Raw genomic sequence first — 23,399 nt, 5'->3', positions numbered from 1 at the left:
ATTTCAAACAAACTACTTCGTCGTAATTGATTATGAAATTCTTTGTATCAATATATCTTATACAAGTTATGATGCTTTGATGGTCATTGGTTTTCAGTATTTCTTTCTATTTACTAATTCTACTTCAATTGGGCCTATATGTTACAATTTATTTGGTCAAACCATGGAGGAAGACAACTAGCTTCCTCCATGTTCAAACGCGGATCATGCTATCTCATTCTTCTTACATTTTTGCTCCAAGAATTGTTAAGACGAGGTAAAAGCATAGAACAAAAGTATAACATAAATACAGTTACTTCAAAGTAGTTCGTTTCACAAAAGTTCGAACTAAATTCGTCTAAAAGACAACCATTTTTTTTGAGAGAGCGTGTTTTACGTTTTAACTCTGCTCTTCACAGCCATGTAAAATACAAATGTAGCTTATACAATCATCATTATTAGCATCGTGTGAGCTTGTTTCACCGTTTGTTTTACGTTATCACCTTTTGACAATAGGAAAGGAGGGGGTTGGGACACCCTGCTAGTTCTAACAATCGGTTGGTAGTCATTTCACCCAGTTTATAGATAGAAAGACCGCAGTGTGTATAGAGCTTAACACCATCTTGCTGCCATTAACAATCCAGGCCCACTGTCTGCTAAAACATCTGTCTTTCCTTCGGTATGTCGTAATTAACCAGTTGTTTGGAGTCTTGATTAAGATATATCGTTTGCGCATCTCTAGTGAAGGTGTACAGCCACAATCATGGGTACACATATTTTTCCTGTCCATTTCTTCGTGTCCAGTTTATGAACCATTTTTTGAACATAAGTTTGTAACCACTAAAGTAACAGTTGTCTCAATGTTATATCAAATAACATTCGCTGTTTCAATGATGAATACAAGTGTTTGAGTTTGTCGAATACAAGATCTGCAAAGAGTTGCTCAACTTTTGTCTGCTTTTCATTTTGTGTATTTGTAACAAAAAGTGTACCCATAATTGTGACTGTGTGGGAAGGTATTTCCAGCAAGTCGTAGAGAGGGATGGTACCGCGATTGGGCTGTTCAGTTTTGGTATAGTAACAACCTGCAATCAGATTGTTTCATTTGGTAAAAAGAATAACACTTTAGGTTTTTAGATAGGCCAGAATTTTCTCAAGAATGACTTCACTCACAAGGAAACACTTCACACAAAAAGTATGTTTAAATGAACTTCATGACAAGTAAAGTAAATCTTTCCGACTATAAACAATGATGTTTAAATCATTACAAGATCCTGATTAAGTACATTGCGGATCCATACAAAGTGAACCTCTGGATAGAAAGTACTGTATTTTATAGAATACAGACTCCAGCATAAAATTAAGGCCTGTTTTTTTTTCAAGAGAAAACCTATCTATGAAGGTGATGTCTTTATGGTGTTTTCTATCGTCTCCGAGGAGCACTTTAAAAACAATGTGCCTTTGATCTTTTTACCGATTGAAACAAGAAGTCTCTTAGGGCTTTAGGAGCGCCTTCAGTACCCAGCCAAAAATTACCAGACACACCTCCATTTGCATAATAGATTGTTTCACAATGAAGGATTGTGTTTCACAAGTTGCCGTGAAATCAAAGCCTTGGATCCTCGGAGGTAAATTCACTCCAGAGACGGGGGAGCGAGAATTTAATCCAACCCGCAAGAGTTTCCCCGTCTCTCCTCAACGGCTAAAACACCGGAACGAGACCGTCAGTTTCACCGCACTGACGGATTTATCAGGACGGTTGAGGGCCGGGGTAAAAACCATCGCAAACGGACCGCTGTTTGGTTCTCGGTGATTATTGAATCCGTTCGATTGAGAGAGATATCATTAAATGAAGCCAATAAAAGGTCATTGGTCATGATGTGAGAGAGGTTTCGAAACCACACAGATTGATACAGGTATTCAAAGAATAGCATTTATACAACTTTCTGCAAAAAAGTAAATAGAGGATTGATGTCAGAAAACAAATGCTTTGATTTATTGTAATCCATGTCATACAATACCGAACAGAGGTTTTCTATTTGCCTATAAAAAAACAGATAGGCAAAGACAAAGACATAATTTTAAAGGATTGTTGTCTATGCTTGAAATGGACGTTTAGGGAAAAAAAATGCATAGTGGTATCTTTCCTCGTCTTCCACCTTTCCTCGGGTTTCGGTTCGAATTCTGCCGGAGCGCTATGTGGATTGGGTTTTTAGACCCCCCATGATTGTGTGGGTCTTCCCTTAAATAACATATCATTTTCCTCCAACATATAAAACTAAAACTTCTCTCCTTGTCTTCTCTCCATTGTTTTTATTTTGGTTAGTCTTAGTAATTAAGTTATTTTTTTCTGACAGTCATTGACTTCACAACCATGAAATGAAATGCAAAAATGAAACGAAACGAGATGAAACACGCTAAGCGGTTGTACCCGTCGCTAACTCGGAAGATGAAAGTACGATCAGCAAGGTATAGAAATACTTACAAAAAAAGAACAACAACACTTAACGTTCAAGTGAAAGCTATTCAACCCAAGACTATTGTGTGTGGAAACATTTCCTCTTAGGGGGACTATAGTTTGCGCAATTTGGCCATTTTGGGGAAGGAGTTCAGAGAATAAATTTCTAGCTAGCAATACATCGTATAGATCAATAGGAGTAGGGTTGTCAATTGTTGTTTAAGGGACGTATTTCTTACGTTAGTCATCACTTTATAGAATAATATTTGAAATGACTCGATTCAAGTAATGTGTGATGCAAGCAAGGTTTCATGAAACAGCGACAATAAAACAAATTTATGAAGAAAACATTTTTTTTTTCATGACTTCGTTTCACGACCTCATTGACCAAGAATGGCAGATTTCCCGTGGGAAATTCCAAAATGAATAACACAACAAATGCAGAGAGAAAACAGCACATATTCGGGACAGAAATAATTCAAATTTGGTGGAGGGAGAATATTTCACATTGCGTCTGAAACAAACGACGCCCAGGAGGGAAAGAGACCGAAAGAGTAAACCAATAAAATTTACCGGCACGACATTGCTTTTCTCAAAAGGTTGGTTCCTTCAACGTGATTGCGAAATATTATACTTGGGTAGGTGGGGTTTGGGGGATGGGATTTCTATTGAAAAAAAAAAATAATAATAATATATATATATATATACTTTTTTTTGTGCAAAAATAATAGCATATTTTAAGTCTATATTTAAATTGTCATAGCTTTCCACAATTCTATCTACGATCTTAGTAACACGCAAACAATATCACAACCCTTGTAACAAACAATTTTTGGAGAACATTACAGGGCCTGGGTCATATCAGGTGCCGCTCAAAGAAACTCAACAAAACTTATCTTGGAAAACTGGTCTGTTGTAAAGCCAGCAATTGTATTGAGAAGAAGCGTCGTTAAAACCATATTTATTATAAAGACACTTCTTATATTACAGGGCATGGTCGGTCCTAGGTTCCATTTACCGAATACGCGTGGATTTTTAAAAGCGTCCATTTATTGTGCCGATGATTATGATAATCGTTATGTTTATCTGCTCCATAAATAAGATGTTTGTGTGTGTGTAAGATGCACTTGAGCAGTCATTGCATCCAGGATGCGGAGACCAAGCTAGGCCTATCACTTCTGGAGTTCCAACTCTGACTCAAATCAGCCCTGACCTCGTCCAATCACACTTCCTCCTCCCCATGTATGTTTACTTTAGCAACTATCAAAACGCTTCTCAAATTGGTTACCTGTGTGTGTGCGTGCGTGCGCTCGCAGTCACTGCCCGTTCAGTTTGTATGCCCTTGCGTTTCAAAGTGATAAAAATGTAGGACGGATGGAGCAAGTGAATCAGTGAATAGAACGTTAATTCATCACCGTTGATCATATCAGTAAATGAGCCAACCTGGAACAAGGGGGCGAGTTATTAACTAACACCCGTGCCATTTTTATTCTCCAAATTTTATGCCGTCATAAACTGCTGCATTTACGACTTTTACGTAGCGTGGGACGTTCAATTTTTTTTTTGTCAGATAAAAACGCAGTTATTTTACACCACCTTGGACGTGCATTATAGGCCCAGGTGTCGGTCGTGTCGGTTGATTGGCTGTGGTGTCCCACGTGATTTACATTGGACCCCTTTTCTTGACGTCTTTTATTCCTGCAGGGTCGTCTAAGGTTTATCACCAGAGTGTCTTGGTTCTGCCGGAATAGCATCGCAGAAAAATACGACCGGCATTAAAATGACAACATCGACGTTTTGTGTGAATTCTTTGATAAATTCAGGCGAGAGCGGGGCCATCCTTAAATCTAGTCAACAGAGTGATGTCCATGGTACGGCAGGACTCGCCGCTACCAAATGCAGCAACGGTAGCGGAACTTTCGCTCCGAAATTCGCCGATTCACCCACCACCCAGGCTACCGTGGGGCACAATATGCCTACCGCTGCCGGACCCCCGTCCGCTACCAACATGTACTCACTAGCTCCAGACCAAAGCTGTTATACCAACCCTTGGTTTTACTCCTCGGGCGACACGACCCACTATCCACCCATGTCGGTTACCGGTGTAAACGAAGAGTACGAGAACAGCTCTTCCTACCCTTATGTTGGATCCCAGAAGGGGTACGATACAGCCTTGGTGCCCACTACCGGGAGCTACTACACAACCCTTGGTCGACAGGCTTACGTTGAACGATACTCAAACCATACCACTAATGTTTACCACACATCATCTCACAATGGACACGGACTACCGGCGAGTTTTGCCAGTAGCTTCGCCGCGAAATTCGTCAGCGGAACGGCGGACCACGAGCGGCAGCGGTACGGTAGCTTCGACTCGTACGACTCGCCCAGCTTCGGCACCTCTGTGAAGGGACAACACGGTACGGGGAAGAGTCAAACAGCGTACACAGCTGCACCGGCTACGGGGAATACAAGCCCTCCACTCGGCAAGGAATCCAAGCAGACTTCCAGTAACGAGGCAGTCACGAAGAGTGAAGGTGAGGTTTATTATGGTTTAATGTGACAACTGGCCTAGATCATGTTAAGTCGATCAACTGACCTTAACTCACGACCATTAAATCCCAGTGGGAGACATAGTTATTCCTTAAACGAAAAGCAGGACATTATTTTCGTTTTTTAAAGAGAGGAGTGCATTTTTTGAGAAAAACAAAAAACAACAACAACAAAATAAAACCAAATGTGTTCCGAGCGAAGTGTTCGAATATGAACCCAAAACAAAACAAAACTGACGCTTGGCTACAAACACTATTTCGTTTTCCTTCGGCCATTGTGCTGCATAATTTCTTTTGTCTTACCATTTTAAGTAGAGTTGAGATGGAAATTACTCATTGTTCATACCATTTAAGTAACTGAAGTTTATTGGTGAGTTAAAATTAAACATGAATTGTTACGCTGTAAGATCTTCTTTCACTCGTGGTATTTATGATACACTTTTGACATTTTCGTTCCATTTGAAGTATACTAATGCCTCTGTTGTCATAGTAATTGAAGAGATTAACACACTAGAACCATTGATAGTATGTTCATGCTGAGTAACTTTGATTAAGGATTAACTGATTCATTGCCTACAATTCTGACGAATCATTTGAACTTAACATATCCTTCCTACTTGATTTTAAACAAATATTTTAAAAAGTGACAAATATCAATTCAGTTTATTTATAAATTAGGCAAAGTCCTAGTCAACTTAATAAGTTCATATCTATCTAAGGAAGACATATAAAACATAAACATAGACTGAGACTGTGAGAGGAATTTATTATCCTGTAAGAATATTACATTGACTAGTTAACGAATATCGATTAAATATTCGATATCTGATTAGGTAAGTCATCTGTTTTGAGCCTTATCAACTAGGGCAAAATCAAAGGTCATCCCCACTTCGCTTTCATAATTTACAAGTTTGTTTTACGGAGAAAAACATCATGGACACCTAAACCTAAAAAAACAAAACAATTTGGAGTACCCAAGAAAACCTAGAGAAAGGAGCACGTCATTTCTCTATGCAAGAAAGGTACTATACGTATCAAATTAAGGCCCAGGGGTCGATTTCACAAAGAGTTAGGACTAGTCCTAACTTAGGAGATATACAAATTGCATGGATAGTCCTAAGTTAGGACGAGTAACGGGTCCTAATTTGAGATAAGACTAGTCCTAACTTTTTGTGAAATCCACCCCTGGTCTCACATGTTTGTTAATTCGACCAGTGTGATGTTTCAATCATTTCCAGGAATCTGGATGCTACCTTTCAGTATACAAAATAGTTACGTGAACAATGGCCATTCTATCAGATATCGTGTATTGTTTATAACGTTGGTGTGATAGACACTTACTTTACACAGGTCTGTGTAAGTTATCTTGCGCCCAAGAAATGATACAGCACTGTAACTGAATGACAACACGTTGAAGAAAACAATCGCTTTAAAACAAAGCAACGGAACAGACAAAAAGACGGTACATTCACGATTTAGGGCAACACTTTTAAGCCAACTGCTGAAGTCTGTTTTTACAACTCTCTCAGTCTCACGTGTGAACATGACATGATTGTCTCGACCTCCTTTTATCTTGGTTAATCAGCAGTAGTAGTTGCCCTTAGTTACAAATTACAGGTTGCTCTATATAATATAACTCCATTGCGGCATCTCTTTGATGTGTTGGACATAAAAGCTTGCCCCTCTGCTGTAGTGTTTGAGTTTGTGGCTCAATGGTGAGATGTGTGTTGTACATGTATGATTGCCAAGAGACCGACCATAGCATGGCTGCCAGTGTCACACATTCGTCATAATACAAATTTGCACATCACTTCTTCTTACATTGAGGCGCTAACAAGTTTCCCGTTCAATTCTAGCATTAAGTGATCTTTTTATGCAGCCAGGTGGAAACAGCAATTTTATATTTATTTATATTTATTTTATTTCTTTGGACAAAACAACATTACGAGCAGGGGCGTTCAGGGAAAAGCAAAAGTAACATTAAGTCATGTAATGTAAAAAATAAGAAGAAAAAACAACAACACCCAAAACCAAGATGTGCCGCCCTTCCAGACCGTGCTAATTTAAAAGAAGGCTCGTTTATGTTCACAGCAATGCTGACATCACGTTAATGGTTACTATTACCTATATGCTTGTTTTAGTGTAGAAGCATTTTACAAAAAAGCTTAATAACAACGATTTGCTTTAATTATAAAGCAATCATCTGCGGTGTTAACACTAATTTTGTTTTGCTTAAAGGCAGTGTACACTAATAGTAATTACTCAAAATATTTATTAGCATAAAACCTTACTTGGTTACGAGTAATGGAGAGAGGTTGATAGTATACAACATTGTGAGAAACAGCTCCCTCTGAAGTGACGTAGTTTTCGAGAAAGAAGTAACTTTCCACGAATTTGATTTTGAGTCCCCAGATTTAGAATTTGAGGTCTCGAAATCAAGCATCTGACAGCACACAACTTCGTGTGACCATGGTGCGACAAGGGTGTTTTTTCTTTCACTAATATCTCGCAACTTCAACGACCGATTGAGCTCAAATGTTCACAGGTGTGTTATTTTATGCATATGTTGAGATACATCAACTGTGAAGACTAGTCTTTGACAATTACCAATAGTGTCCAGTGTCTTTAATGTTCAGTGACTATTAGTGCTCAGAAGTTTCAGCCTTTTGTCTGAATGTTGACTTTTTAAGTAAGTCTGATGAGCAGAAATCAGCTATTATTGATTCCTTACTCTATTGTACTAAACGCTCCGTGACATTAACATCTAAACATCAGGGGTTTACCAAAAGCTGCAAATGTCATGTCAACATACCTCCACAAATTCGGATCATACTTTCAGACCCTTTTCAGCAATTACTCTCACTCCTGAAGACATATGTCAAAATTGGTATTTCGCAGGGTTATATCATTGTTTTGTTTCAACAATTGCTGCCATTCAATTTTTTTACAATGTCTGTATCCATATATACACCATTAAGGGTTACACACCTATACTCCGACACCCCTATGGTCCGACTAGAGCTGAATCTAACGCTAACACAATGAGGAAATCCCCTTCTCTCTTCTAACATCTCACTGAGTGAAGACAAAATGAACAAACTCGTCCCACAGCAACGAGTTTGATTTATAACGGAGAGGGGCTACCCGAATAGAGGATTAGAGGTTTATTGTGCACGCCTCCTGCTGTGTACAAACGTTTAACCTGACGAAGTTGAGCAGGTTTCCTCCTTAACTATGTGCAAAATAAACCACAAGATAAAAGTTAATATGAAGTGTAAATGACATTTATATTTTGTCAATGTTAAAGGAAGAAGACATAATTGGGTTTATTGGAAGTGTAACTAATAAATCACAAGGGAAACTGACTTGGTATTTTTTAATGATAATTTTGGGTTGAACGAAGACCACAAAATAAAAGGTTACATTTCTGAACAATGTGAGAAGGTACACTTCGAAACAAGGATACTAAGATCAAAGTGTGAAGTTTTTGTGTGAAAATTTTAACATGTTGGAAAGAAGAATGTTTCTTGGAAACCAGTGGATTGTGCGGGTAACTCATTCCTCTGTTTATTATTGTTAATTAAATCAAAAAGTTGTAATTCCCTGAAAAGATATTCTCTATACATTTGTGGCTAATCTGTAGCAGCCAACACGTGGTCTGTGTCAATCGCAAACTATAGATTACAAATCGCTATAACCCGTTAATAATGAGATATAAATACAGATAGCAACATCAGATAAAAATACCGCGCGGTTTATAACTGGTGTTCATAGACGATCACGTGATGCTAATTACATCGAAGTATTTAAAGACAACGACGGTCAACATAAGCGCGAATTGTTCCATCGTTGGGTGGTTAGTAGGTCAAGGTTCATGGGATCTTAAAGGCACTGGACACCTTTGGTTATTGTCAAAGACCGGTTTTTCTCTTTTGTGCATCCCAACATCTGCATAATATTCGTTGGCAGGGGTCTGGTTTTACACATCTTTTGATGACAGTTTTATACTTTTGTTTTAACCTTGACAGCCCCTGTATAACTTGTAACTATTGTGTATGTCTAAAGATTAAAAAAAACATGTGAGAGAAAATACCCGTTTCTCAAAAACTACGTTACTTGAGAGGGAGCCGTTTCACACACAATGTTTTATAACATAGCTCTCCGTTGCTTGTGTACAAAGTAAGTTTTCATGCTAAAATAATACTAATTTTGAGTAATTACCAACATTTCCAGTACCTTTAACCGCCCGCTGTATGTCTAAGCAATCGTAATCAGCTCAAATGAAATTACCTCATCAGGTCTGTAGTGGATGATGGAAAGGACTGGCCATGACGATCCTAATTAGATTGATATTGCTAAATTATGCGCACAGCTCGATATAAGAGTGCAGTGTTAAGATTTGTTGCCTAAGTCAGAAAAGAATGAACACGAATTAAGAACGATCATTCTGTGCTCGAAACCACAGTATAGCAATAACCCGAATCATCAAATGTATTTTTGTTTAAAGTCAGATCTTGTCAAGTGTTGTACTGAATAAATGAAAATCGTATTGATTTAAAAGCATTCTCCCAAAATCACTCTGGACGTAACATTCAAAGGTTGATTGGTTGAAGAAAACCGGTTCTATACCGACTACTCTCAAAATGTATTGTGTGTCACTTTCGGAAACCAATGTTGAATCATAGGTTAAAGGCAGTGGACACTATTGGTAACTACTCAAAATATTTAATTTCATAAAACCTTACTTGGTGACGAGAAATGGGGAGAGGTTGGTAGTATAAAACATTGTGAGAAACGGCTCCCTCTGAAGTGACGTAGTTTTTGAGAAAGAAGTAAATTTCCACGAATTTGATTTCGGTACCTCAGATTTAGACTATCAAGCATCTGAAAGCACACAACTTCGTGTGCCAAGGGTGTTTTTGTCTTTCATTGTTATCTCGCAACTTATCTCGACGACTGATTGAGTTCAAATTTTCACAGGTTTGTTATTTTGTGCATGTGTTGAGATACACAAAGTGAGAAGACTGGTCTTTGACAATGACCGATAGTGTCCAGTGTCTTTCACCATCAACTCAAACAAACTATTTTATTGATGCCCATGATTTCACTCAATGTCCCATTATCGGTCACTACTGCAGTTTATAGACAACTCTATTAGTGTGTTACATAATGCGATAATATGTAGGCCCCAAACCGCAATCAGTTCCACCGTATAGCTCTCCGTCTGAACATGACCCATGTTGTGTTCTCCTGGGTAATTGATGGGTTCAGCTGGGGCTAGTGACGGGGGAAGGAAAACCCACTTGGCAAGGTGTTACAGGGGAAAATCACGAGAATGATTACACCAGAAGGTGCTTAGGTTACACATGATGAGAGGGCAGATGGTTGTTTTTGTACATGATCTACCATGCGATTAGAGGGAAGCGTCTTCGCTAATTGATTTGGAGGAGGGGGTTGAGGTTTGTGCTTCTTGGATTCAATCTCGATTGAAAACAGGGAAGTCTGGGAGATGGGGAACTTAGGGACATTGGGAAAAGTGACTATTTTTTTCACTCTTAAGGACCTTTAGAAACACGATTTCGTCTTGGGCTTCCAGCTTGGGCTCCGCAATAAACACGCACGATTATTTTCATAGCTGACTCGGCCTTAGCCAAATACCCAAGCCACAACCCAAACCACAATCTCGAAAAGGCCATTGCCTTGCGTGCGTTTAATATGATGAACGCAAAACATGATGGCGTCCTTGGCAAAGTCTTTAAGTCAGACCATTGCATCTACTACTCACAGAGAAAGTTACACGTGGACCAATCAATCATCCTTTGAAATGATTTTGCTGTTAGTAATTTCATTTTGGATATGAAAGGAGTTGTTATGAAGAAAGATAACCCCAGGCGACGTTAGAAGACAGAGTGCTGTCTTGAGGTGATTATTAAAAAAAGACACAACCATGCATCTTGAACTTGGAAGTAAGAATACATCTTGGAGACATATCTCACTAAAATTGTCATATTTTTGAGGAAATAGTGTTCCGAGTTTATGGTTTTGATCAATTTTACTGCAAAATATGGAATTGTTCCTAACATATCAAACTTCTTCTTAAAGGCACTGGACACCATTGGTAATTGTCAAAGACCAGTATTCTCAAGACCATGTATATACCAATATATGCATAACATAGCAACTCTGTGAAAGTTTGGACATTTAAGTAAAATTAAAATAAAATGACTCAGGCTTGAAGTCCTTTAATATTTGAGTGATAAATTACCTCGTTCTACCCCAATATAATACGTTACTTAATAGGTAGTTATTTCTCACAAAAAATGTGTTATACTATCAACAGCTCTCCATTACCAATAGTAAGTGTCTAACTAAAACATATTGAATCATATGAATTGAAATATACAAGACCATTACTTCAAAGTATTTTATCAAGAGTGAAGAAAACTAAGAAAACCCATGTTGCATAAGTTGGATAAGAACAACCTTCCGAAAAAACGCCCCTATTGTATTCGAACTTAGTGCGTTTATAGTTCGGGTAACAAGTCCTCTCGAAGACAACATCTCACGGAGGAAAATGTGTTCTGCGAATTTATGGTTTTATGTTTCAACTTGTGCTTAAACAAGTCATGGAATGTTTATCAATGGAAATTTCACTTTTTCGTTTCATTGTAAACAATATGAATTTCTCCTATTTTACATTATCAAACTTCTTCTTCATACGAATAACCTTTTGAATCCCAAATATTAAAATATATAATATCATATCTTCAATCACTGAGTAATGAACCAAAAATGAAAACTCATATTGCATAAATTGGTTTGCCAATCATCCGGAAAAAGCGTCACCTGTGTATTGTATAGCTAGCCAATTAACAGCCAGTCTAGACCGTACATTGACCATCTGTATACCTACATGTATATGGTCAGTTCTTTATGGGTCCCCGGGGTGACCAGTGTGTCCTGAGTTTTAGAGCTTAGAGGAAAAGGAATCAGAAAGGGTCAGCCGTGCTCTGAGAAGGCAAGTCATTTAGATTTTCTTCAAGGATTCCACTTTGATGATTGAGGAACGGTGATTGAAAATGGTTCCGGCAAAAATCTTTGGTTTCATTTTTCATGAAGGGTGTATGTTACATTTATTTAGAATCATCGACTGACAGCAAATACATAAAAAGGGCTCAAATGTCAACACATGTTGGGGACACAAGCCCACAAACGTAAACGAATAATCTCATTTTATCATGAGCTGTTTTAACTTTCTGACAGTTTCTGTGATCATTTCGTGGAAGTTTTATTTTGTTTATGATCTGTATGTTGCATTCGAAGCAGGATTATGAGGAAGAGAAACAAAAAATTAATTTACTGAACAAAAACAATAAATACAAAACTAAACAAACTAAACATAAGATGAGTCTTGAAGTTTGGGGAATACTGTGACATTATAAACATACTTATTTCCCAAATGTAATCATTGTTCCTGCTTTGCTTTTGATAGTGTATTGGCCTTCTTAACCTTTTCATTGAGTTTTATATCGTTTATTTCGGAGGAAGTTGGATTGTAATTCCAACCGTCATTTCTAAAAGCAACATCCATCACCTTAAAGCAAAATACATCATACCCATTGGGGAAAACTATAATGCAATATCCACGTATACTTCCTGAAACACCTGTTGTGTTAATTTCTGTCCACACCTGTAAATATTAGTGTAACATGACCTCATCACAGAAGATGACACTCATTTATGAACAAAATCATCTTATACTGGAAGTAGTTTGATCATTTTTTTTGCATACGTAATTCTCCAGACGCCTTGGCCCAATATTATAAGAAAAACCTCCCTTCTTGGAACGAATACGTAAGATTTAAATACGGGTCGAGTTTCCGACTACCGGACATATTAATTTGTACGTTTTCTACCTCGAGGCGTTGAGCGAGTGCCGGCACCATGCTATTTCGTCTCCACACGAGTTTGTTTGAAGTAGGAGGGTGGTAGGAGTAATTTCTAGCCGGCGGGTACAGAGTAATGTTTAGTCAATCGGGCAGGAAACCATATTGACTATAAAAATGTGAGGTAAGAGTTGTTACAGGTGATTTGCGATGAATAATTATACCCTGTGGGCTGGATTTGACTGTAGAACATGAAGACATACTTACAGGTTGATGTATAATCCTTCAACACGTGGGTAAGGGCTGGGTGGACGGCTTAGCGGAAATGGAACGACTTCCCTTAGTTCTCATTGACGGTGTCTCTCATTGAAGTTGCAGAATCTGAAATAGTGAAAATGTTGCATTGAGTAAAGGGACTAGTGGATACAAGTTGCCATGACAGAACTTTAAAATGAAGTCTCTGTTGTCTTTGTTAAAGGCAGTGGACACTATTGGTAATTACTCAAAATATTATCATCGTAAAACCTTTCTTGATTACGAGTAATGGGGAGAGGTTAACAGTATAAAACATTGTGAGAAACAGCTCCCTCTGAAGTGACGTAGTTTTCGAGAAATCAGTAATTTTCCACGAATTTGATTTCAAGACCTCAAGTTCTAAACTTGAGGTCTCGAAATCAAGCATCAGAAAGCACACAAATACGTGTGAAGGAGGATGTTTTTTCTTTCATTATCTCGCAACTTCGGCGACCGATTGAGCTCAAATTTTCACAGGTTTGTTATTTTATGCATATGTTGAGATACACCAACTGTGAAGACTAGTCTTTGAGAATTACCAATAGTGTCCACTGTCTTTAAAAGGTATTATACATGATTTGTAGAGCTGACAAAATACTCTATGTCACGTTTTGTTTGATTGAAAACGTTTATTACACGACATAACAAACCTGTTCAAAGTTGAGCTAATATTAATAATTTGTTGTGTGCGTCAGGAGTTAATAGTGATAAAACGATGCACAACTTTCAACAAGTAATCACATTGTCCTAAATTTCTGTTGTAACAACAGAAATCAGGTGCCGCAATTGTGTTTAATAGATTTTCAATTAGGTCCTAATATACAGTTTTGTCAAATATAACTTCTTTTCAGCGGGAAATATTTCACGGTTGAACTTAATATATCGTTCAGAAGTTTTGTTTTATTTCTTTTTGTTTTACCATCCTTACCAATCATGATGTATAACACCTTTAAATGGTTGACATATCACACTTCGTTTGGTTCCCTGTATACTAGCTAGCACGTCAACGGCGTTGTTAGTATGCGAGGTGCCAGTCTATATTACTATACTACCCTCGTGTGCATGACACTTACTTATAAGATACTCAAACATGGATGAGGATCCATAGAGACTGAGACACAAACTTGGTGATGAGGGTCCTTAGAGACTACATCAGGTGGAGGTGTGTTGGCTCCTCTTACACTCCCCGATGACCAGCCTTGGGCCGGCCGACAAAGACAGTCAATATACAGGGTAACATGTGGACATTAAAGAGCTTGTATGTCTCGGCCCTCAATGTTTGCTGTATCATGGTTTAGAGGTCTCAACGTATGACAACAGTTTTCTCTCCCTTGTGAAATTAATAATGAATATAGACTACCCCTGACAGTGTTTGTTATTCTCTGATGGTTAAGTATTTTGGTATAAAATCTATTTTTGTTTACAACAGATCGTCCGAAGGAATTCATGTATGAAAACATATAACAAAATATATTTGGTTGTTATGTAGCGCATTATCGTTATAGCTAGTTCAAGGGGCTTTACAACATTATCCATGTTCATCAATATGTAAACTTTATCAAGTCCTTATCGCGTCTCACGCAAACACTTTTTTCTCTCTCATTTACAAAAATCTTCCAGCCAAACTTCCCCTCACGATAAGAAATCAGATTTGTCGGATAATTACCGTCAACATAGCGACTCTTGATCTACTCTGATTACTTGAGTCTATAGCTGTGATTTCCCAGAGGGGGAAACTTAAATTGATTGCCTTTATATAGCGTCCAATGCTAACCTGCCATTTTGAGATCTTGTATGTTTCCTTTTGCTACGTTTGATATATAACTCCTATGGGGGTTCACATAATGGCGGGCAAACTCATGTTGCTTGATAGAGACGCAGACGATCGCAGTAATTTGGGCGGGAAAATACGAAACATTTTTTTCTGACAGATGAAATACGATTTCTCAATTGGAATTACTTATATAAATGCAACAAAGGGGTGTGCTCCTCGGGTAGAATTCAGTTTTGTGATACACTCGTTTTCCAACCAATAGGCCAATAGGTCATACAAAGTTGGACATAATAACCAGTCTCTAACCTCGTGTTCAAGGCACTGTACACTATTTATTATGCATAAAAACTTACTTGGTAACAAGGAATGGAGAGCTGTTGATAGTATAAAACATTGTGAGAAGCGGCCCCCTCTGAAAGATGTAATGTTCTACTAAAATATTTGAATACTATAATTTGAGGTCCCGAAATCAAGCATCTGAAAGCACACAACTTCGTGTGACAAGGGTGTTTTTTTCTTCCATTTTATCTCGCAACTTCGACGACCAATTGAGTTCAAACTTTCAGAGGTTTGTTTGTTTGTGCACATGTTGATATACACCAAGTGAGAAGACTGGTCTTTGACAATGGTGTGAAATAAATATGTCACTGTAAGAGATACCCCTCCAGTGCGACTTTTTTTCAACGTCTAATTACGTCACATTTCAAATAATACGAGTATGATGATGTTCAATGAACAGACCCATGTGTTGTTAAATGTATATCCAATGACGTCATGTTTCACATTTCACAAGGACTTTATGAAAAATGAATACATCACAAAATTGACTTTGACTTTGGAGAACCTCCTTTATCTTAAAAGCGCTTTAATATATCTGCATCGCATTAAATTGCATGGGAGAGTGTTATGTTTACATACTAAAAAATGTTCTTGAAAAAGAAGAAGAAACCCCGAAAACTGTTTGGCAACACGACTGTATCCGAGCAGATCCGAGCTTACAGAACCCACATTATTACACCAGTAACTCTTTGTCCCTAAATGAACTTGAAAGCAACTCAAAACTGTCTCAGCTGTCAGCCATAAATTCATTACAATTCAGCTGCAGAAATAATTACATCGACTTCAAACTCGTCATACCCTTCCTCGAGTAATTCTGGAAGTCCAACTATTTCCACCGGCCCTGTTTTCGTACCGACCGAAACAGGAATTTACCGGCCGTTGTGGTAATAATTTCCAAAGTTTCTGACGTCGTCCCTCGAATTGCAGACATTTTTGAAGGCTTTCGGTCTGCCAGCAGTTGTTTTGAGATTTGAAATCAAACTGAGGTGAACAATTGTTTCAAGTCGTCAAGCAAGTGTCGTGGATACATACCCACGTATTGTAATCCCGCGAGATTTGACCCTCTGTGTTGCGTGGAGTGTCAAGGTTCACGTTTTGTCAAATTCTGAAGAATTTGACATCATCATAAAGGTGGACACGTGTGACTGTTTTGTAGGAATGCAACTTGGGTCGCAGTTTTCATAAAAACACTTCAGAACATGACCTTTGTCTTGAAATGAGGTCAACTTGAAAATATTCTGTTAATAGCTTGGGTTGAACCAATAATAAGAGAGCGGCAAACACAACAACCACAGTGTACCGAATTAATAATAACACATAATAAGTAATTAAAAAGTCATGAATTAATAACACAATGATGCACAAATCAAGCCGAATTGTTTTCAACTTTCACATTTCAATTATTAAATTTTTTTGAAAATTTCCGAAATTGAACATCTTGAATCAAACTGCGGAGTAACTATTCATTTCAATTAGGGTGAACTGTCAACATATACAAAAAGGTTTGATAGCTCATCACAGTATAGAACAGCGCCGTTACGTAATCCGGAGGTCGTTGGTTCATGTCCTGCTACGTTAGATTGTCTTTGTTCAAACCCAAACTATTTAAACAATTTTCACAGGTTTGTTATTTTATATATATATAAGTTGTGATACACGTTTGGACAATACTGTTTACCGATGTTGTGCGATTGTTTTAAACCTCATAACCTGTTACAGATATAGACCTGCATACTTCATAAATACAAACAACTTACAATAGTATTTGAAAATTAGTATTTCGAAATTAACCGCCCAAAGCACGACGACGATTGCGTTTCACGCACGAAAAACTCCACCTCCGATTATCAACCCAAAGATACAAATAAAGCTACTCGTAAGTCCGAGAGCTCCCATATCGATAGCCCGATAGCCGGAGGGGACCGACCCGAGTGTGGAACGCTACCGCCCGGTAGGCTGTTACTGATGGGCCACGCGACCGAGAGGTGGACTAGGAGTTGTTGTTGGTATAATGGTATAATGTTTCGTTTTGTGTTTGGAAAGTGGACAAGAATTGATGAGATTTCACACCAGTTGAAGGGATAAGGAGCTTGTTCATTGATTCGACCGCATAGTCTGTACAACTCTCATGGGTTTGTTTGGGTTCAAGGAAGTCAAGTAGGGCGCAATTTGATATTATAGACGGACACAAAGTGATATGTTCTTTTACAGATGAAAACAATAACACCCATTCTTTAAGCTCTTTGGGTCTATTTCTACAACTTTCGTATGTTTGGTTTAAATAATTGTATTATACAATTGGTAAGGAGCTAACGAAATAGTTGCAGACAGTGGACATGTTTTGTGTAATAAGAAGCCAGTGAAACTTTGTATCTGAAAAACATAAAAAAAATATAGTGATGGATCATTTTATGAGGTAATATCCTCTGAATTGTTTGTGTTTGCCACCAGGAGGTTTGCACCCAAGTCTTTGGAATTTTTAAGGAGGCGTTTTTATTTCTTCACTTTATTGTTTTGTCCTTGGTTTCCACAAGGTAGCAATATCAAAACAATGGTGCATGGTAAAACAAACGTGAAAACACATAGGGCCTACAGTACATTTTCACAGAAACAACCTAAAAACAACTCTGCCCATCTTCTGTCGCGTTACGTTTTTATCGAGGAACTAAAGGCTTGTGGTTCATCAGTTTTGTTTATCCATCTTCACTTTGAAGCTCCACACTGATTATTGTATGTCTGCTTCGTCTAGCTCCTTGACCGTGAGGGTCTCTTTGTGTTAGGCATAAATACTCCACCAAGACAGCCATTTTCAGTTGTAATTACAAATTCCCCTTCCAAGTAAATGCCGCTTTCTCCCGGGTATAAATCAACATCAAGATCACTTCAAGCAGAACTACTCGCTCGTTTTTTTGGTTGTAATAACCGGTCGAAATTATTGCCTAAACAAAGAAAAGGAAAGAAATCTCACCGGCAATTTTGAGCAAAGGATGCCATGTTTAGAAATCAGGAAAATCTTTATAAACATTGCAAACAGGCTCCGAGACGATAAATTTCCGCACTTGTTTGTAATAGAGGGGGGAACGAAGGGAGATATATGGGTAGCGTCGGCATGACCTAGGCCTAAAATAACCGGGGAATAAGACAGGGTTTGTTTGATGTAGTCCGACGTAAGAGTGTCCATGGGGGTCTTCAAGTTGGTAAATAGGAACACCTGTAGCCTTTGCTTTGGATGCATTTGTACTTAGCCTTTGCTTTGGATGCATTTGTACTTAGCCTTTGCTTTGGATGCATTTGTACTTAGCCTTTGCTTTGGATGCATTTGTACTTAGCCTTTGCTTTGGATGCATTTGTACTTAGCCTTTGCTTTGGATGCATTTGTATTAATAAGTTATGCACATGTCAAAGGTGTCCAACGGGGTTTTCAAAACTGTGAACATATGAAAATCTACTGACAATAACAATGTTTATAATTACTTGTGAAACGTAATTGGGAAACAACACAAAATGTGTTAGATGTATTTCTGTTTATTTTCAAAAGATATTTGGATTTATAAGGGAAGTTTAGTCAACGCGGCGTAATTACAAAAGGTGTGAGTAAGAAATACAACACACGAGGGGTCCCAAAGTGTTAAACACTTAAACTCCTGGATTTACGACGAGCTGTGACTCAATATTTCGCGTCATTTTCCTCCGAAAATAAATCTTGTATTTCCTGATGGAACTGGACGTGCATAAAGCTGTATTTGGTGTCCCCGAATGGCAAAACATAAACATGTTTCCGTGCAAGAAAAGATCCAGCTGGTTGAGCAAGCCAGAGGGACGTGACGAAGGGGGGAAGTTTGCATCCAACGACCTCCTGAAGGATAATGCCCCCAAAGGTGCACCTTGTAAAAAGGGAGAGGGCTTCTAAGTTCTATTCACATTTTTCTAAACTACCCCAAATCATAATCGATATAATGATGATTATAATAAAATTATATCAGTATAAATTTGAAATAAAATTGAAATAAAAAAACAGTCAAGTTGACTGCAGTCAAGTTGGAATACATGAAAGCAAGAGATGAACAATGAAATCTAGAAGAAAAACAATTTATATTACTTGGCTACCATGGCTCCTTCAGGTAAATAAAATAATACAATCGTTTGATTATTTGTAGTTGAATTGCATTTATTAAATTCTATACAACAGTCTTACAAAGTCATTATAAACATAACGACTCAAATTGTAGGGCTTGAGTTATGCTTTTCCAAAACCCGATTTTGAATCAGTAGTAGGACTGTTTTATTGAGATAATGAAATGTGAACTGTTGCGTCATACTGTCTGAGTGTCATCATCGATGGGTTATATGACAACCCCCCCCCCCACCTCCTCCCCTCAGCCGTGTTTTCTTCTAACCCCTGCAGCTGCGGTCTCGGAAAACTATTATTGAACAAATCCCATCATTTTGAGTATCTGCAGATATCACGGGAAGTTGGGTTGGGTAGAAGGAAAGAAAGGCCACCAAGAGGCCATAACAAGAAATGATTAATTGGGTTCGTGGGTGATAGTCTGAGAGACCGCGTCTTGAGTGTTAATTGAACGGAAAGGCAAATCCTATATTTCTTGTAGGATTGGCTCATGATCAATTGACCCAGTCAGGTCAGGAGTCAGGTGACCAGCTGTGACCCCGTGGGTCAAGTACAGGTTTGACACCGAAAGACCCATAAAAATGGTCTCGGAACCCTCATGTGCCATGTGACCAAATGCATCACATAAAGCTTTGAAACCAGACCGGGTACTTATCATAATTGGTCACATGACCCCTATAAGGTTTGGAATCAGAACTAGTATATATCAAATTAGTCACATGACTCACATGGGTCATGTGACCAAAATCTATCACGTGATGGTAAAGGTTTGGAACCAGACCTGTGGTTGGTCATGTGAGCCTCATGGGTCACGTAAAGGTTTGGAACCAAAACCAAATTGGAGGACCAGATATCGTTATTCTGGTTGAAATACAACCGTTTTCAATTTAATATTTGTTTTCGTATAAAAGCTTAGGATGTCTGCCTTGGATTTAGCTTATGTTCAAGATCGAATAGTTTCGATCATCAATCTCAATGCATAAGCCTACATAATTTATTGAAACTACAACCATTTTTCTATCTTCCTTCGTGACAGTTTGCTCTAAATTGTTAAAAATGAAGGTTTAAGTGGGGGAAAGGAAATCGAGGCTCTGTAGTTTTTTTTGTAAAGGTTTCAAAAATTGACAGTGTTGTCATCAGTTGGTCTTCCCGAATGCCAATGAGGTAATAACTACTCCAGAAAATCAACCATTATAATCAGCACATCAAATACTGAATGTATCTATTCTTTGTCTTTGTGTCTGAGTGTTGTTTTTTTCTCAGTATCTTTCATTAAAAAATCTATTCCTTGTCTTTGTGTCCGAGTATTTTTTTTTCTCAGTATCTTTCATTAAAAAATTCGCGTTCCCAAATTGTGGTGCATGACTCAGAAGAACATCCAAACATTGACATAAATCATTATATATTGGGGCATGGATTTTGTCAAAATGAAGCCGCGTCTTTGCAACATTGTTTCTTTCTTTGTTTGTCTTATACACTGTCAGTTTGCCAAGAACAACTTCTTTTCTTCAATATCTCTTAAGTATTGAGACTATTTACCCTAAACATAGGGACAACTTGAACCCCAGTGATCCTGCTAATCGAAGCGGTGTTACTGCAATAACACGGGGCCATGCTAACCTCTCCTGCTCACTCACCGGGGCAATCAATCATAACGGTGCCGTCGATCGGTGAATTTTAACCGTGGACTCGCTGGCAAGAAGGCACGCACACGGTCGTAAGAAGATATGGTATAATGTACACAGACTATGGTCAGACACGGGACCTGAAGCAATTGGGACAACAAGCGTCCCAGGTTAGGTGGCGGTTGGAAAGAGTGTACAAAGCTGTTACCAACAGTAACAAAACGTTACAAAAAGGGGGACGAAAGGGTGTCTCCCACTCGTTCCCAGGGGTGATCGATCTCACCGCGCCATTTTTCCACAGCATACCTTGCTCAGAGGTAGGTAGGTGTCGATACGGCGCGCTGTCCATGGTAGCGAGGCTGGGTGTCTCCGATTGCATTTGTTTGCAGTCTTAAATGATTTGGAGGACTGAGATTATTATAGGCTGCCTTTTATTGACTGGGACATTATATGAGTGCATGCTTTGTTTTCCGACATGGAATAAATGATCACAGTAATCTGTGACGTAAACGGGGTGGGGGGGGGGGTGCATTAGCCTAAAGCCCCCCTCTTTGCACACGAGGTCGAAAAGAATGGACGAATGAATGGCTCGATACAATTTGTACAGCCGCCCTAAACTGCTTGTCCCCTAAACGAAACATGTCTGATCTCGCCACTGTAGCCAGTTATTAATGATATACAACAAATGCAGCTTGCCCTTTAGAAGTTGAGATATGTGCACTGTAACTTTTTTAGGAACTAGTTTTGCTTAAATTTGCTGTCAATTATTTTAAGACATTGTTGTTAATATCAACAGCTGCAAAAGTCCACATTAAACATCTTAATGCGGAAATACAAAAACAAAGAGCGAACAGATTGGTTGAATTCTGGTGGAATAGTTTGGTTGTGATCACCTTTTGACCCTCTTGTTAAAATTTGAAGTCAGCAAAAAAGACAAGTGGAAAATTAACGTGGACATTTTAAAGACAGGGTTGGGTAAATATTGTGAACGACCAGTTTACTCACTTAGTGCATCCCAACATATGCATCAAATAATACATCCTTTGAAATTTGGGCTCGATTTGTCACAATGAACTAATGAAAGAAAACAAATCAACCTTGCTGCGATTTTCCGAGAAAAGCTTGCACATTTCTTTACATATATCGATCATTTAAAAAGTTTCATAATATCAACAGCTCTACTTTAATACAGAGCTCTTTATTCCAAACGGTAATTGATTTGTGAAATAAATACCGAAGGACACCCCCTTTAAGAATCAAATATCATTTGAATGAATCGCAAGGTTTATATTTTCATTCAAATTAGGGCATCAATATTAATGACATATGCAGATGAAGCCACAAATGCACCGCTTGGACCATCCATTTAAACAGGTTGATTAATAAAGTGCTCAATCATCATGCCATCTTCAATTTAGCCTTGCTGATTTAGGCTTGATGGACAAGACTACAACACCTCACGTGTCAAGGTACAGCTATTCTTCAAAATAAAAACTCAGCCAGTAATTGTACCCGGAAAGTAACGTACTGAACAATTATACCTTCTTCGTTTTGAACAAACACCGAGACGCTAGGTAGGGGCGGCCTGCTCAGTCGCCCGTCATAATAACCCGTGTGACACTAGCCTTGCACTGGGCGCGCGTGAGAAAGTGAACCGTCATCTTCCTGTCAGGAAATTGAGTTGCTGAGAAGGGGAAGTTCTGCTTGAAGCCTTCAGCGCGAAAGTCTTCCGTTTTTGGAGCCGCCAAGACACTGTTTTGCCTGTTTTACATTTACGGCTTTCTCCGTGGGTGATTTAGTGACATTGTCCAGGTGAAGATATCAGCATCTTGATAGGATGTTGATGGTGTTAGATAGTGGACATGTTTTCAGTTTTGGTTTTGACGAAATCAGTTTTTGCAATTATCTACAGATGAATGTAATTATAAAGTTTGTCATGTGGAAGGTTGTCTTATATTTAAAAGGTTACATTTTTTTCTCTCCCTTTGCGTTATTTTGAGCTGAATCGGTTTAATAACATTGAACATCCCGACCACGAGGGGGCACTTAAGTTAGATTGATGGACTGATCCCCAAAACATTTACTGGAATTAGTATTTTTTTTTGTAGAAGAAAACACTTTTTACAGCGGTCAGATCTGCAAGGTATTCGGTTATTATTGTCTACCGATACAAAAATATGAATCGACCTAAAACGAATGTTTCCGACTAAAGTTAATGTCTTCTGCATGAATTGGAAGGTGAATAAATGCATCTGTTGGGAATTGTGTTAGGCCTATCAAGAGAATACTGTTTGTTCCTCGCTCTTCTTTTTCTAGAAGGCACAAGAAAAACAAAGTTATTATGAACTGCTAGTTTTATATTT

The 23,399-nt window shown here is 38.4% G+C and overlaps 1 protein-coding gene across 1 annotated transcript in view; it reads left to right on the top strand.

Moving 5' to 3' along the window:
- The window catches only part of LOC139937671 (uncharacterized), a 36,418-nt gene that overhangs the window by 5,721 nt on the left and 7,298 nt on the right, over positions 1-23,399 (top strand). The window contains exon 2 of the mRNA XM_071932925.1: positions 4,142-4,974. Within this exon, the coding sequence (XP_071789026.1) occupies positions 4,218-4,974 (757 nt within the window). The 5' untranslated portion in view covers positions 4,142-4,217. The remainder of the gene's footprint in view (positions 1-4,141; positions 4,975-23,399) is intronic.

This window comes from Asterias amurensis, chromosome 5 (assembly GCF_032118995.1).
Source record: "Asterias amurensis chromosome 5, ASM3211899v1".
NCBI classification, from domain to species: domain Eukaryota; kingdom Metazoa; phylum Echinodermata; class Asteroidea; order Forcipulatida; family Asteriidae; genus Asterias; species Asterias amurensis.
Note: the sequence above shows the minus strand (reverse complement) of the source record. Positions and strands in the feature narration are given on the sequence as shown.